Here is a 17386-nt window from a genome sequence, read left to right as displayed (position 1 = left end):
CCAATATAAAATAAAAATAAAAAAACCAAAAAAGTCCCCAGAAACCTTGACCCTGGTTTCTACAGAAGCAGTTTGTCCCAATCACGCCCCAAAGTTAGGAACTGTCCATTCTAACTCAGAATGGCTATCTGGCTTAGTTTTCTTGTAAGTTATTTCATTCAGGTGAACACTTAAAGAGTCACTAATGCTTCATCAACTGTAGAGTACTTGTCACTCAATTCCAGAAAACTCGTGTTTACCTAACCCAGACTGCATACATACATAGACGCCGTGGATATTGTTGCCACTTAGGAAAACAATCCTAAGGTAGGTAGTCACAGGTCCCTTACTTCACAGAGCTACTCCTGTCTTCTTGATGTCTATAACAACGTCTTATAGATTTCTAGGACTCCTTTCTGTTATCTACCTTCCTGTAGTATCAGTCCAGTTCATTTAAGAGTCACAGTGTTTCTATGTGATACGTGAAGCTGATGGTATTAATGCCACTTCTGGTTTTTTTCTTGGTTCTGTTTTGTTTTAACACGGGAGGAGTAGGAGACCCAGAGAAGTTAAGCAACTTGCCCCGAGGTCACATACCTGTTCAGTGCCAAACAGTAGGAACACGGAGTCCGTGAGCTTCCCTCCACATCAGCACTTCTCAATGCATCTGAACCACTGGGGAATCTGGTTACAATGCAGATTCTGAATTCAGCAGCTCTGGGGGGTTGGGGGGGAACTAGGATTCTGCATGTTTCCCAAGCTCCCAGGAGTTGTTGCTCCTGGTGGCCCTCAGAATATCTTTCACCACACCCTTCATAACACCCCAGGCATGTCCATCCTAATACTTCCCCCAATGGCCATTGCACTATTTGGGTATTCGTTCATTTCCCCCACTAACCTATGAACTCCAGGAGAGCATGAACTATGTTGAATTCACTGGTTTGACCTGGGCGCCCAGCACCACACGTGCCAAAAAGGAACTGAACAAATATTTTTGAAGAGTGGAGGAAAAGTGACCTATTTCCAATTACAAAGCCACGTCGACTGCACATTAAGACTCTGATTCCTTACACAAAACAGAAACAGACTCACAGACTTAGAAAACAAACTTATGGTTACCAAAGGGGAAAGGTGGGAAGGGAGGGATAAACTGGGAGTTTGGGATTGCCATATACACACCACTATATTTAAAATAGATAACCAACAAGGACGTACTGTATAGCACAGGGAACTCTGCTCAGTATTCTGTAATAACCCAAATGGGAAAAGAATTTGAAAAAGAATAGATATATGTCTAACTGAATCACTTTGCTGTACACCTGAAACACAACATTGTAAATCAACTATAGCCCAATTTGAAAGAAAAATTAAAAAAAAAAAAAGAATCAATCGACCAATCAATCAATGAACATTTTTTTAATAGGCTATTCATCAAGTATCCTCTGTTGTCTGGAGTCACATTATGACATCCAGTTGTCATCGCCGGGTCCCCAAATAACATAACCAAATAAAAGCCCCGTAGGTTCAACCAGTTTATACCTACACTTGCCGCAGAACTCTGCCAGGGGTCAGGGGGACAGAATCACATCCTTGGGCCAACGGGATGGGATAACATGAGGTCATTCTAAGGGCAAGGGGGAGGTGTAGAACAGGCAGGGTGATGGAGGCTCGCTAACACTCAGCATCACCTGAGGATGTTGACGACAGCAGTCCTCCACGGACTGTGCGCTTTTTCCATATGCCAGGCGCTCGGCTGCGCACGTTGCACCCGTCAGCTCATGTCATCCTGTCGACAAACCTATGACACAGGCACTTATTTTACATGTAAGGAAGCAGAGACGTAAGGTTATTAAACCATAAGCGGTGAAGCCAAGATCTGGACCCAGGCAGTCTGGCTTCAGCATCCGTGCCTCTAACCACATTGTTGACGGCCTGGAAGCACACGGAAAAGCAGCAATTGCCTGAGCCCGGGAGTGACTTGACTTCCCTGTCAACAGCCTGATTAATAGGCTCCAACAAATCCCAAATAGAGGGGCTTGGGGAGAAACACATCACATCCACATTATATCCAAAAGGAAGTGTTCAACAATACTGTGTAGGGAAAAAAAGAGATTCTGTTACAGCAAATGCTCACATAGTTTGTTTGGCTTATGGTTAAATATACAACACCGCTGAAAGGTTAAGTAAGAGCCAGTGAAGTAATAAGTCTCAAAGGTCCCAGATTCCTTTCACACTTCATTAGGTCTCTTATGAAACCTTGCATTAATGTCTGGGCCAAATCTGAGAAGATGGTCATCACATGGAAGAGATCAGGGTTTTATGAAACATGTGTGTCCAATGTAAAAAGTCAAAAGGACAGAGAGAACTTTGTTTTTCAAAGGCTTAAAGAGCAGAGTTCAACAGTTATATTTTAACACTGTCAGAAAATGAGGGAGTCAAGAAAACTGTGGAAGAGAATGCATCATCCATTTGGATATGAGAAAAGGGTAAACTTAATCTCTCTTTTCAATAGATGATTTTTAAATGTGGAATAAGAAAATAAATCAGGGCAATACTAAAGTATAGCCATAGGGTCTTTTTTTTCTTTTTTTTCACGTTCTTTTATTTATTTATTTATTTATTTACGACTGTGTTGGGTCTTCGTTTCCGTGCGTGGGCTTTCTCTAGTTGTGGCGAGTGGGGACCACTCTTCATCGTGGTGCGCAGGCCTCTCACCATCGCGGCCTCTCTTGTTGCGGAGCACAGGCTCCAGACGCGCAGGCTCAGTAATTGTGGCTCACGGGCCCAGTTGCTCCGTGGCATGTGGGATCTTCCCAGACCAGGGCTCGAACCCGTGTCCCCTGCATTGGCAGGCAGATTCTCAACCACTGCGCCACCAGGGAAGCCCAGCCATAGGGTCTTGAATAAAACATAATTGTGAAAAAACGTTGAGCTCTACAGATTGTTTTTTAACCACACTTGTTTAATTATTATTTACCTTCGGAGGCAATATGATATGATGGATTGTGAAGGCCCGAGACCTGGTTCTGCCACATCCTAGGTATGATCTCCAGCTAGCATAATTCTTCCAGGATTCAGTGTGTTCATCTGTGAAATGGGACAACTCACTCCTGCCTCCTAGGATTACTGGGAGCCTTACATTAAATGACATACTGTGAGCATTTAGTCCCAAACAGAAAATCAACACAGGTTGCACCTTGTTTTCTCTCCTTTCTTACAAGTTCTATTTTCCTAAAAGAATGTTGTTTAAGCATTTCTAGTCCTAACTTTAAGTTTTTGTTAGTAGAAACATAAAATTGTGGAGGGTTAAGAAAAACAATCTACCTACACACAGATGAAATGTGTATGTAAGAAAATGAGAATAAACTGTTAGTATACAGTATGGAAAGATCATCTTATATGAAGCTTGATGTGTTAAAAATAGAGCCATATAATAAACAACCAGGTCCTACTGTACAGCACAGGGAACTATATTCAATACCCTGTGATAACCCATAATAGAAATGAATATGAAAAAGAATGTGTATATGTATAAATGAATCACTTTGCTGTATAGCAGAAATTAACATAACATTGTAAATCAACTATAGTTCAATGAAATAAATTTTAAAAATAAATTTTAAATTTTAAAAAATAGAACCATATAAAATTTCACATAGGTACACATCCTTAAAAAACAACTTCACACACAATGACACCTACAAATTTTAGTCAATTTATCAACTGACGATCATGTGAAAAATCAAGAAGTTTTATGACAGTAGTGTAGATTTTTGGAAAAAATTCCATTTCAGTTTATGTGAATGTTTTGTAAACCATAAAGTACTAAATAATACACAATCTTGTTTTTATTGCAACGTCCTGTTGGCCTCTAGAATAATTGGAGATGTCATCAAATTAAAATCACTCAACATACTAAATTACAAAATTTTATTCACTGTGATTCAATATGAAATTCACATGTAAAGTAAGGGAAGTCAGCTAAGAAGTTATAACAACATATATAATAGACAGGAAGTCAACAAAGATTACAAACAAAATTTTTAGAAGTCTTCCCACAATTTCATCTTCCAGACTTGTGGGGTTAGTAGTAGAAATTAATATCCAGTTTTTACACGTCATATCCAAAATGCTCCTGCTCCCTAGGGGGAAAAAGGAAGAGAAAATATCCTTAAATGAACACATTTATAATCCTGATTCTTTAAACTCAATCTAATATTTGCACTGGAAAGAAACAGTGATCAAGAAATGTCTTTCAGGGCTTCCCTAGTGGCGCAGTGGTTGAGAATCCGCCTGCCAATGCAGGGGACATGGGTTCAAGCCCTGGTCCGGGAAGATCCCACATGCCATGGAGCAGCTAAGCCCATGCGCCACAACTACTGAGCCTGTGCTCTAGAGCCCGCGAGCCACAACTACCGAAGCCCGCGCGCCTAGAGCCCGTGCTCCACAACAAGAGAAGCCACCGCAATGAGAAGCCCGCGCACCACAATGAAGAGAAGCCCCCGCTCGCCGCAACTAGAGAAAGCCCACGTGCAGCGACGAAGACCCAATGCAGCCAAAAATAAATAAATTTGTAAAACAAACAAACAAAACAAACAAAAAACAGCTCAAGGAACTACCAGAATTACCCCTCTGTTTTCAATGTTATCCATAATTAGTTTATTTTTGAAGTCTTATCTGCAAAGTCATTTACAATCATTCTTATGGCATTAGTGAAATTGCCATTCTTCTAACCTGTACAGTGGGTGTTACCAGGAAATGAGAATTTGAAGACATGGAAAGAGGCATGTGATAAAATTTTTAAACATTAAACAACAAAAGATTTTTTTCATTCCCCTGATCTTTCCTCAAAATCCTTTCTCATATTTTGGTCACTTAATCAGACATTACATATTTTAATTTCTTCCACACTTCTGTGTTAGTCAAACGGTTTTTTAAATATCTTAAATTTTTTTAAGTATTACGGAATTTTTAAAGATATTAATTTGTGGTCTGTAGAGCACACTGTCGGAACATTTCACACGCCTGTCAGGTAGGGAGTTTAGAACCATTCTTAACTCCTCTTTTCCAGGAATGTAAGGTCAAATGAGTTAAGTAATTTTCAAAGCCTTACATCCAAGTCCCTTATACACACTCAACTTAAAATCAGCATCAAGGGCTTCCCTGGTGGCGCAGTGGTTAAGAATCCGCCTGCCAATGCAGGGGACACAGGTTCGAGCCCTGGTCTGGGAAGATCCCCCGTGCCATGCAGCAAGTAAGCCCGAGCGCCACAACTACTGAGCCTGTGCTCTAGAGCCCAAGAGCCACAACTACTGAGCCCACGCGCCACAACTACCGAAGCCTGCGTGCAACAAGAGAAGCCACCGCGATGAGAAGCCCGCGCACCGCGACGAAGAGTAACCTCTGCTCTCCACAACTAGAGAAAGCGCGCGCACAGCAAAGACCCAGTGCAGCCAAAAATAAATAAATAAAAATAAACTTTAAAAAATTTATTTAAAAAAATGAGCATCAATATTTTTAGAAAGTGGCAAGATCGGGGTGGGGAAATATTTTCTGCTATTTTTCACTCAAACCCAGAAAGGCAGGTTGAGTTTTAAGAGAGAAGGTGAAAGAGAGAGGGGAAGATAGATGAGATTTATACAAGTATCATCTTCTTCCACTTTTAGCAATCTTGATTAATTTCTGTAATAACTAACCCCCTTCCTAAAGGAGGGAATGACTTGCCCCAAATTACACAGCAATCACTGGCAAAGTAAACGCCTAGAATTTCCCTTAAGTTCAACAATTCCTTGTGCCTATGTTTGGGAAGGAAGGGGTAAGAATGACACATGGGTTCGCAAAGTGATTTTCCTTCCCTCCTATGACCTCCACCTCCATCTTGTGTTTCTTCAGTCTGTGCTCTGAGGGGTACCTTCAATTTTCTCCAATAGCGGTAAGAGAGAGACTGAATAGGAAAGACCAGACAACTGGTGGGGGTCGAAGAGTGCGCAGAAACCCATTTCTCACCTGACTTAATCCCGGGTAGTGGTAGATAATGCTGCCCCTGGGTTTTCTCTCCAGCTGCTCTTGCTGGAACAAAGTGCATTCAGCACAGGTGGTCTCTTAGCAACCTTGGTTCCTGTGTCAAAGCGCAGTGCAAGCTTTTATTGGATGCTGAGGTGGTCTGTGAAGTGGACGGGCAGGGAGCCTGCCTGGAGAAACTCTAAAATTACTCTCAAAGAAGTCAGGAAGGAGATGTCGAAGAGTGGAGTTTGGCAAATGTGACACGTTGATTTCAACGCATCACAGAATTGTATAGCTGAAAACTAAACTTATCACAAAAAGTTTAAACTGAATTCTATAATGTTCCCGGCAGGCCAAACATTTACCACGCTTTTATTTTTCTATTTTATGTTTTGGCCGTGCCATGGGGCATATGGGATCTTAGTTCCCCCACCAGGGATTGAGTCCACACCCCCTGCAGTGGAAGCAGGGAGTCTTAACCACATTTTTAAAACAATAGTTCTCAGGGGGTGAGGGAATGGAAGAGATGTGTAAGGGTTACATATGTGCAACAAGTAGATAAATAAGTCCCGGAGACCTAATACACAGTACAGTGAGCATAGACGTAGAAGTGCGTTATAAACATTAAACTTGCTAAGAGACTAGATTTTCATTGTTTCCAGCACTAGAAGCATTAGAAAGTAGAGGAGTGAATTTATTACAAAAGACCAGGCTGTAACATTCGGCCATAAATGGAAAAGTATCCAACAAAATGATGGTTATTACAACTATGAAATAATAGAATATACTACTTAGAAAATTATGTTACAATATTTAATTATGATTAAAAGCCATACCTTATGAACACATATTACACTCCTGGACAAGCATGGATAATCACACCGGGACACATATCCAAACATTATTTGTAATATCCTCAACTTAAAAACAAACCAAAAGCCCATCAGTAGATAGATAAATGCATACATGGAATATTATACAATAATGAAAATTAAGCTCCAGCTACATACAAAAACAGTGGTGAATTTTACAAACATAATATTGAATTTTTACAATAATGAAAATTAAGCTCCAGCTACATACAAAAACAGTGGTGAATTTTCCAAACATAATATTGAATTTTTTAAAAGCAAGGCACAAAAGAAAATGCACAGTGTAAATATATTTATGTAAAATAGGAAAACAGAGTTAAAGGTGCATGGTTTAGGGGTGTATATGTGGGTGGCAATGGTGTAGGTGGTGAATTGATCAAGAAAAGCAAAGGACTGGCTACCATAAAATCAGGGTAGTGGTGGTGTTAGTGAGGGGAAAGGAAGGGCTGCGTGGGTGTGGGGAGCCTCCAGCAGTATTTCATTTCTTGTCCTGGTTGGTGGTTACATTGGCAATCACTTTTTAACTACTTGCTGAACTGCACACAGAAATTTTATAGGCTTTTCTGCAGGTATGTTAGACTTCACAATCGAAATATTTTAAAAAAGGAAACAGGACTATCTACAAATGTCAATAATGGTCATAGTGGTCGAGTTTGGGTGAAGGACTATATGTGATTTTTTTCCCTTGCTTTTTCCATTTCTCACATTTTCATTTAAAAGGATGTTGCTTATATAACTTCAGAAAACTAAAGAAAGTAGTCCCATAACTGCCAGGTCCTCTTTCTTTCCCATATACTTAAAAGTAATGTATACTGATTTTATTTTTGTCAAACCAATCATTTTAACAAATATGAATTCGGGAAAATTAAGTGTCAGTGAAAGATTTTAATGAAAATATTTAACTTACACTTTATCCAATAAATTACATATTTTCATTAAAACGTTTCACTGAGACATTTCATTTTCCTTGAGTTTACATTGTCTCTTTGGCTAAAGAACATGTTCTTGTCTCATTCAAAATGTTCAGGAGAAACAGGAATGTGAGTGGCTTCTGTTTGGTTCTTCTCAATGTTAGGTCTGTTTCTAGATCTAAATCATTGGAAGGACATGAATCTGTACCATCGTAAGTTTACTAGAACACTGAGATTTTACTGTGGATTAAAATTATGATTGTCACAGTGTTTGATTTACATTTTGCCTAATTAGTTCTTACTTACTTAGCTAGAAGCTTGGTAATCACGTGTTTTTTCTTTGCAGGGACATTCTTTTAGAGGAAAGGCTATTTAACAGCAGCATTTTCAGGAAAAAAATGATTTGTAGTGTTTTCTTATCGGATAAAACATGCACTAAATAAATGTAAAAAATAAATAAATTAATAAATAAATTTGAAACAAGCTAGGACACTTCTAAAAGTATGCTAGAATGTATTGAGCGTGACTATCTCAAGACCGTGGCCTTATCTTGAACGCAGTATTTAAAAGTCGTAGCTAAAATAACATCACCTCCAATTTCTGATACAAGACATCCTAGGTTATAGAAAAATGATACAGATGAACTGGTTGCAGGGCAGAAATTGAGACACAGATGTAGAGAACAAACGTACGGACACCAAGGGGGAAAAGTGGCAGGGGTGGTGGTGGTGGGATGAACTGGGAGACTGGGATTGACATATATACACTAATATGTATAAAATAGATAACTAATAAGAACCTGCTGTATAAAAAATAAATAAAATAAAATGTAAGACATCCTAGGTTATTTGGGGCCTAATATATTTCATGTTGAAATTTCAGATGACCGCAAATAATTTTCCCTCCCATTTGAATGCCTCTACGTTCCTTTCTTTTCCCTATTTCCAAAAGGCACTGAGAATCAATTTATTTCATAGAAATTAATTTATAGAATGTTATACTTAAAATAGAATGAATACTCTCTTATCTAGTTTTAAAAACTTGTCTTTATTATATTTTCTTTTGATTCCATCAAGAGTCCAAATAATCTAAATCCAAACTGACCTGTTCATTGGATGGTTGAATAGTGGAATCCCACAAGGTAAGTTAGACTAACGGCGAGTAGCAGTGACTTTTGGTCTCTGGGGGTTGAACTTCATTGCATTCTCTGTTCCTCACCCTGCCATCAGTTTGTAGGCTCTGGCCTTTCAAACCTTTATAATCTTGTTTTTATATAAAACAAAGTTTCTCAAGTCAACTCTGACTCCTGGGACCATAGTGCATTTGTTAAATGGTTTGGTCCCCTGGCAAAAACAAAACAATGCAAAACAAACAAGTAAAACGCCCTCTATTACATAAAATTATTACTGGTACTAAGACTTCACCTGTTTCTCAATCTCTCTCAGCCTCTACTATTTCCCCTTATTAGGCGTGGATTCGTGGTCAAGACAAAGAACAGAACATACTTTGCAAAGTCTCTTTTTCAATCAAAAGAAAACACTTTTCATTGGATTCAAGATTATAGTCTTAAACACATGAGTCACACTTCAAAAATATCTCCTTTTTGGATAAGAATTTGCTAATCCTACTCCTTGTTTCCATCAATATCTAATGGTCAAGATAATATTGACAGAAGTTCCCTAGAGACAAACGTTGAAACATGAGACACTCCTGTTGAAATCTGTCCACTCTTGCTGAATAGGTCACTTAAGTAAAGTACAATAATTACCATTTATTAAGGGTCTAGTACGTGCCAGGCTGTGATTATGTACTATTGGGGGATGGAGCAACTGCCCAAGGTTCTATGCTGGAGCCTTCATGCTGCTAACGCAGGACTCCCATCCCCAGATGCCACTCTGTTTCAACTACATGGATTTATTAATGTTTTCAAATGAAAAGGAAATGGGCTAGACTGAAATGGAAATATCCACATGTAATTATCAATGGTCACTCTTCTTCCTCAGTCCCGGCTCCTTTCTATATACGTGAACTGCTGGTTGAACAATGGGATGGATAGTCTTGCAGTTATCCCTCTGGGCCTGAGAACCCTAAATTTGCCTGAATAGTTTTACAATAGTCAGTTTTATTCATATCAAAACAATCTGCTCTTTGTAAATGGATCACCCACAGGCCACTACTATGAGCTTACTGTCTAGCAACCCGATTAGGTGAAAGTTCAGTTTTTTTAATCTATGTTTTATTAGCTTTTACTCTCTGCAATTTTATTTTCTTTTATTATTAGTTTGTTACCTACCCACTGATCAACTTATGACTGACAAGGTCCTCCCCTTGAACTTTTTTTTTTTTTTTTTGGCTGTGCACGTGGCTTGTGGGATCTTAATTCCCCGACCAGGGATAGAACCCATGCCCCCAGCAGTAGAACTGCCGAGTCCTAACCACTAGACCGCCAATGAATTCCTCCCCTTGATCTTATTAACATTAGCTGGACAGAGAAATAACAAGAATGCTTCCAGGACTTGGTGGTTGAGAGATGGGTCTGGCATAGGACTGATAGGGTTTGATCTGCCACTTACTGTGAGACCTTGGACAAGTTACATTAACTCTAGGTGCCTCAGTTAGCACTTCTATAAAATGGAGATGATAATAAGAGTAGGGTAGTGTGAGAATTAAATGAGATAATATCAATACTTGTGCCAAGTGAGTGCCTAGTGAGTGCCTACTAGGTACAAGTCACTCTTAATAAGCAAGAGTGACTATCATTGTTAATTATATTCTACCGTATTACCTCCTAGATGGTACCCCTGGAAGAAATCAATCTTCTCAGTTTCTCTTTGGACACCCAAACATGCAAAACTGTCACACACCTACTCATCCTTTGAAACCCAACATACCTCCTCTGTGATCCTTCCTGACATCCTCAGGCAGAATTTATTGCCCACTTGCTGTAACACATTGCAACTGGCAACCGTGTATTGTGGTTATTTGTTTGCATGCCACCCCCCATTGGCAGGGCTGTCTTCCTAGAAAGTGGGGATGGCCTTACCCATCCTGGATCCCAGTGCCTCATGGTACTGGATGTTAATCAGTTTTCAACAAATATTGATTTAATAACTGCACATCAAGTAGAAGCTTTATTTGGAAGACCGAAAGTTCATTTTGTTCAAAAGACGATTACAACAAGAAAAGCCATATATTAAGTCTACTTTTCCCACAAATTTTTATTCTTCAAAAATAAAATCACCAAGTTGGGTATTTTCAATATTGTCTCCATATGGAAAATGTCTCTTTCCCATAAAATTTATGTTTGATAAAGTTATCTTTTACAAACTTGAAAAATCATATGGGAATTATATCTTGTTGATGTTTTTGCTTTCGTTTTTATTTTTTTGCTTGTAATTAGGGAAGCTAGTCAAGTTGTTGGATGGCAACAAGAGTTTGGCACTGGCCTACAGGGTTTTAGGATTTGAAGTGTCCTGCTGGGACGGCCACTGTTTCTCTGGCATAACTGAGATTTGTCCCCTTAAGATTCCAGAAATAGACGATGGCGTGGTAGGACAGGAGACATAAACTGCTCAAATATGAGTCATTCAGAAGTCAACTGAAACTCAGGCATATGCAACAGTAAATGGGTTTTGTGTGTTCTGTAAGCTTCTAAAATGGAGTTCAAGGTGCATTTTCTGAACTAATTATGTGAGGAATTACATGAGGAAGGGAATTTAACAGACATCTGAGAAATTAACTCATCAGTGATATGAGCATTGTATGTGAGAAAGCTTGAATGAGAATAATAATAAATGGCATATGGTTTGACACTTAAATGGTTACAGGCATGATTGTTATACCTTGTTTCCTGATTAAGATACGATTTCAAGGAGATCTTTCTCTCTCCAGCTAAAAAAAACCAACTGTAGTGGAAAATCTGAAAGATTACAGAAATGTTGGCACTGGAAAAGAAATTTGAAATTTCTTAAAACTTCTCGTTTGACAAACGAGAGAAGGCACCTTGCCTGAAGTCACACAGGTACTTTTCTTCTGAGCTACTATAATAATTGCCTCAGCGAGTTTTTGACATTTATGATAAATTGGATTCTGCGTTTCACCAGACTTGGCTATTTGAAGATATTCTACCTTCATCACCTCCCAACTGCTTTGATTCAGGCCAAGGGAAGACCAGAGTATCCAGAACAGAATAAGTCACAAGTGAAAACTGGAAAACTTGGCAGGTCAGACTCACAAAACTTGACAAAGTGGACTTCGCCTGGAAACAGAACCACGTGCCTCGTCACAGATGGTGGGTCAGCAAGGTTTGGGAGCCGGATGGAACTGGTTTGCGATCCTGGTTCTGGCTGGTATTAGTGCTGGAGCCGTGGACCAGGCATTTCACCTCACCTGCTACCCCATCTGGAGACAATCTGTTTTGCAGGGGATTGAAAGGATTTTATTCGTAACTACAGTTAGGAAGGGCCTACACACGTTGTGATTTTAATCTCACAAAGCCTTATGAGGTGAGTTACTAATTCTCCTATTTCCTTAGTTGGAGAGATTGATGACCCGAGACTTTAGTGAGCTATTCGCGATCACACACCGGGGATGACCGGGGATTTGAACGGAAGTGTGTTTGGCTCCAAAGCCTTAGCCACTGCAGTATCTCAGGATTGGTAAAAGAGGCGAGCCAAGAGCCCAGCATGCTGCCGGGCACTTGGTAAAATAATGGTTAGGGTATGACAAAGCATTGGAGTCAGAAAGGTGGCCACTTCCTGCAGCCCAACAAGGAGGGAGAGAGGTGAGCACGGACCCAATGCACGAGGGCAAACAAATGGACCTCAGCGACGGGAAGCCCTGGGAAGCTGAGGCAGACGCACAGACATGCAGGCCACAGGCACCCACGAGGGTCCACCCGATCCCCCCGGGGGTACCAGGGGGTCCCAGACCTGTGTGGAATCCCTCTACTTTTCTCTTCAACTGTACCTCTCATACTTTCCCTGCAGGTCAATATCTGTCCAGTTTGGGCCTTCTATGGAGCCATCTATGACCGTGCCTCAAATGTTGTGAGTAAATATTCCGGCCCTAAAATGAACTGTTTTTCTACATATGAACAAGCACCTCCCCTTAATCAGCCACTACCAAGACTCCCAAAGGCTGAGATTTCCCGCTACCCCATTCCTGCCCCCAAATAGGAGATGGCATGGCCCCTAAGGAGACATAAATTACTCGGTTACAGGCACTTTACATTAAGAAAGATTCCGGAACCAAAATAATCAAAATGTTTTCGACCTTCTCCCTGCCAAGTTCCCCAGCCCTCGCCAAGAATCACAGCTGCAGCGCACTCTTACGAGGCCAGATGAACTGCCCAGAGCTGTGGCCCGGGAACCTCACAGGGCAGTGCCGCTCGCCGCCAGTTCTTCCACGTGTGACAGAGCAGGAGTGGGGCTGAGGCCAGGTGCTTATTTGTCGCGTTTGGGGTTTTTATCTGCAGAACTCGCATATCCAAACGTGTGTCATTCCAGGTTTGGGGTGGAGGAGAAGTTTCTGGACTGTTTGACTTCGTAAAAGCATTTGGCAAAACCTTTAAACTCCCTTCTCAGCCTGCAACACACACGCCTCTGCCTAAATTCACTGGTGGCAGGTTTTTACCTATTATTAAGATGCAGATTTGATTTCTGAAACCAGCCAAGTGTTATCTGGAGTCAAGTTTAGCTGAGAAGGTAGATGGCCAGGTTGGAGAACAGAATTTCAAGTTCAATGAAAAACTGTGACCTCTTCTAAGGCCAAGTTATATTTCTTTTTTTTAAATTAATTAATAAATTTGTTTATTTATTTTTGGCTGCGTTGGGTCTTCGTTGCTGCACATGGGCTTTCTCTAGTTGCGGCGAGCGGGAGCTACTCTTCCTTGCGGTGCACGTGCTGGTGTCTTCTCTTGTAGTGGAGCATGGGATCTAGGCGCGCGGGCTTCAGTAGTTGTGGCACGTGGGCTCCGCAGTTGTGGCTCACGGGCTCTAGAGCGCAGGCTCAGTAGTCGTGGCGCACGGGCTTAGTTGCTCCACGGCATGTGGGATCCTCCTGGACCAGGGATCAAACCTGCGCGCGTCCCCTGCATTGGCAGGCAGACTCTTAACCAGTGCGCCACCAGGGAAGTCCCCAAATTATATTTCTAGCATTTAGCACAGGGCTTGGAACAAAGCAGGCGCTCAATTAAAAAAAAAAATTGGAGGTGGGGAGGATGAGATGCGACTTTATGGTGCGTTTTTCTGTGCCTCAGAAGCTTGTTGCTTAGAAGGTGAACCCAACGATGAGCCCTGAAAAGCACTGAATCGTTTTCTAAGAATGTACAGCTCTCAAGGGGAAGTCTGACCAATAATGCCCACTTTCGGTGGGTAAGTATTGGACGTGATGGCCCTGTGGACTGCCAGCCAGATCCTGTCTGTACTTGCCATGTACCATGGAACAAGCCCATTCTGACTTGTAACAGAGTTACTCATGAAATGATTTCTGTCTCCTACCATATTTAGAGTTTACTGACCCTTTGCTAATCTAGCACTGTGTGTTCACACAGTGGGAATTAAATAAACATTTGCAGAATGACAGCTTGCAGTGGAAAACAAAAATCTCATCCTGTCTCCTGAGCGTACAGGGTACCACTTTGGGAAGCAGGTATTCTCTGAGACAACCCTCCTTTCTGTCCCATCTAGACACAGAATCGAAGCTAGCAAGGGGGGAAAGCAGTCCTTTGGAACCACAGAAGCACATAACCAAAAGAAAAAGTTTATTTTTATTTATTGATTTTTGGCTGCACCTCGCGGCATGCAGGCTCTTAGGTCCCCGACCAGGGATCGAACCTGTACCCCCTGCACTGGAAATGCGGAGTCTTAACCACTGGACCATCAGGCAAGTCCCAGAAAAATTTTAGAATGCTGATTATAGTAGAGCAGATAAGTTTATTAAAACAATAGTTTATGCCTTGAAATTGTTTTGATGAAGTTCCCCGTCATCATTGATCTTAGCCGTAGCCTAATGTCCTGAACTAACCATATGCCATCCTCCAATGCCCCCATCCTCAGCATTCCCACTGCTGATACCATCCTAAGGATGAAGTTATTAAAAGCAGTAAAAGCCAATTATTGTCTCTACAATTTAAAGTTTCCCATCAAAGACCACATTGGAGGCTCCAGGTTAAGAAGATTCAGGAAAAATTCAAATGAGGGGTTTCATCAATAATATTACCATACTTGGCCACTTATATACATTTATGAGTAAAACCCACCACGCTGTCAAACAGGTTATAACTCTCATTTCACAAACAAGGAAACTGAGACTCAAAGAGGTTGAGTACTTGTTTAAGTCACACAGCTTGTTGAGCCAGGGCTCAATACCAAGCCGGCATCTGCCTCCTTCCACTTCCCTGTGATGCCTCCCTTATTTAGAAGCCTGATGCACATGTTCAAGAGAATTGAACGTATGTAACCAAAGCAGAAAACTGTCTTAGTCCGTAGTCCTGAGGAGGGGCCAGAGTGTCAGATTCTACCTTTCCTCAGAGGACCGGGCAGGGCACCAGCTTCAGGGTCCTCCTTTTCCAGACAGAAAACACAGTGACCTACTTTGCAGGACTCTCAGAAGCAACCATTATCAAAAAGGCTGCAAAGACAAAGCCTTTGGCTAAAATCTCAGGAAGGCAGTGAATCTGTGGAACATAACAGGTGCCCTCTCTGAACCAAATCTCAAACATGGGAAATGACAGGGCCCAAGTCTCCCATCCAACATTCCCCTGCAGACACTTTCCATATGTGAAATTTCCCTTTGGAATCACTGAAATCCTCTCTTTAGGGAGGAAACACAGAAAGGCGGAAATATCTAGCATGGCCACAAGGCTGGCTCAAGTCGTTGAGCTCTTATTAACCCCTTGCTTCTCCTCCTGCCTTTACTGAGCCAAAAGGAAATGGAAGGAATCGAATTCTAATTCTTTGATCAATCTTATAAGCAGCCTTATAAAAATTGGAAAGCCGTTGAAATGCAGGGAGGGGAAACAGGCTTTCGGCGTCTTTGCGCTTACTATATTCCCTCTACCAGAAGGAAGCAAGATTACCGCTAAACTCTCCTCCTCCGTCAACATTTTAAAAGCCACGTTTTTTAAAAAACCAAAACTTACTGTTCAGGGGTTTGATACGCGAAGTCCAAAGTCAAGGAGATGACCTCTCTCTTTTGTGAAAAACACCATCTGATCCTGGGTGGCTTGGGAGGCTCGCTGGGCTGTTATTAATAACTGGCTGAGCACTTTCCCGAGAAACCTGAGCCAGGCTGTCACGGGAGGAGAGTGGGGAGGAACTGACAGACACAGGTGGGATAAATTATGACAAAAATACCCTCAGGCCCACACAGGAGCGCAAATAACCCATGAGGAGGGGATGGGCCCCTCCACAATCAATAGACTGTTAGGTCAAAGGTCCTCAGGGTTCAACAATCAACTAATCAAAAACTCTTTCTTCCTCTCTTGAAAAATGTCACGATTCCTGTAATGTCATACTTTCCTTTGTTTTTCTGAGTAATGCTTTTCCATGGATATTTGAATATCTTCTCAAACTATGCATTTCTGCCTTGTTTACTTTGACTTCCTCCGTTTTTCAAATATATAAACAAATGGATTTTCAAATGCACGTGAGCAATTTGTTGAGGTTTGTTCACCTGTGAGCGTATGTTTACCTCTTTCCCTTAATGATTCCAAAACCGTTCCTGGCAAAGTGTATGTATGTGTGTGCTCGGGGGTGGGGAGGTGGAGCTGGTCTTGGGACAGCATCGTACATACGAGGGAAACTGTAGAATTTAAGTCCGAAGAGTGGAAGTGCAGCGTGACCTGGCTACTGGTTTACAGTGGGTCTTCCCTTTTGAAAAGCCTTATTTCCAAAAAAATCCAAGTCTATGCCTCCCCTCCCCCAAGCACTGACATCATACTGTTCAGACCAGGAACGGCCTGTCTTCAGATTTAAATTATATTAAACACTGACTCTGTGTCTGTCTGAAGTGTTAAAAGAAAACTGAGGATCACACGAAAGTTATTGGAATATAAAAAGAGACAAACTTGAAGGGAACAATGCTTGTCGAATTGCCCCATTCTTAAGGATCCAGCTGCCTTTCACCCTGGCTCAGGGCTGGTAACTATTCTTTTTCCAAATTAAACTTTTTTTCAACTAACTGCTGGCGGTGGGGAGGCCAGAAGATCTCACTGCAAACCTCGCACAGTGAGTGTTTTTCCGTGGAGGCCATTGTTAAAGAGAGAAAGTAACACAGCAGTTGAATAGATGGGTGAGAGGCAGTGGAGCAGGTACAGGGCCTTAATTTTTTTCTTTTTTTATTATATCTTAAGTATTTTTATGAAAAATATTCACAATTTTAGCATTCATTGTCTTTCTAGTTGTCAAAGTTAAGAATCAGCACCATACTTCAGGGATATCACATCTAGATCTGACATATACAGTCTTTTTAAAATTAAAGTATAGTTGATTTACAGGGCCTTCATTTTTTTAAAAAAGTTTTTCACACTGATCCGTTTTTAAAATTTGAATATCCACTGAATATATATATCTTTATAGAACATATTCATGTACTATTGTAAATATACTATGTATGGCA

At 41.1% G+C, this 17386-nt stretch overlaps 1 protein-coding gene across 1 annotated transcript; it reads right to left on the bottom strand.

Annotated features, from left to right (window-relative positions):
* Nucleotides 1-3960: 3960 nt before the first annotated feature.
* MRLN (myoregulin) lies at nucleotides 3961-16009 on the bottom strand. Its single transcript, XM_068548827.1, has 2 exons — nucleotides 15909-16009; nucleotides 3961-4121 (listed from the first exon to the last, which is right to left on the bottom strand). The coding sequence occupies exon 2, from the start codon at nucleotides 4099-4101 to the stop codon at nucleotides 3961-3963; it is 141 nt and encodes a 46-aa protein (XP_068404928.1). The 5' UTR covers nucleotides 4102-4121; nucleotides 15909-16009.
* Nucleotides 16010-17386: the final 1377 nt, after the last annotated feature.

This window comes from Eschrichtius robustus, chromosome 7 (genome assembly GCF_028021215.1).
Source record: "Eschrichtius robustus isolate mEscRob2 chromosome 7, mEscRob2.pri, whole genome shotgun sequence".
In the NCBI taxonomy this organism is placed as follows: Eukaryota; Metazoa; Chordata; class Mammalia; order Artiodactyla; family Eschrichtiidae; genus Eschrichtius; species Eschrichtius robustus.
The sequence above is the reverse complement of the archived record's forward strand: the minus strand, read 5'-3'. Positions and strand labels throughout refer to the sequence as shown.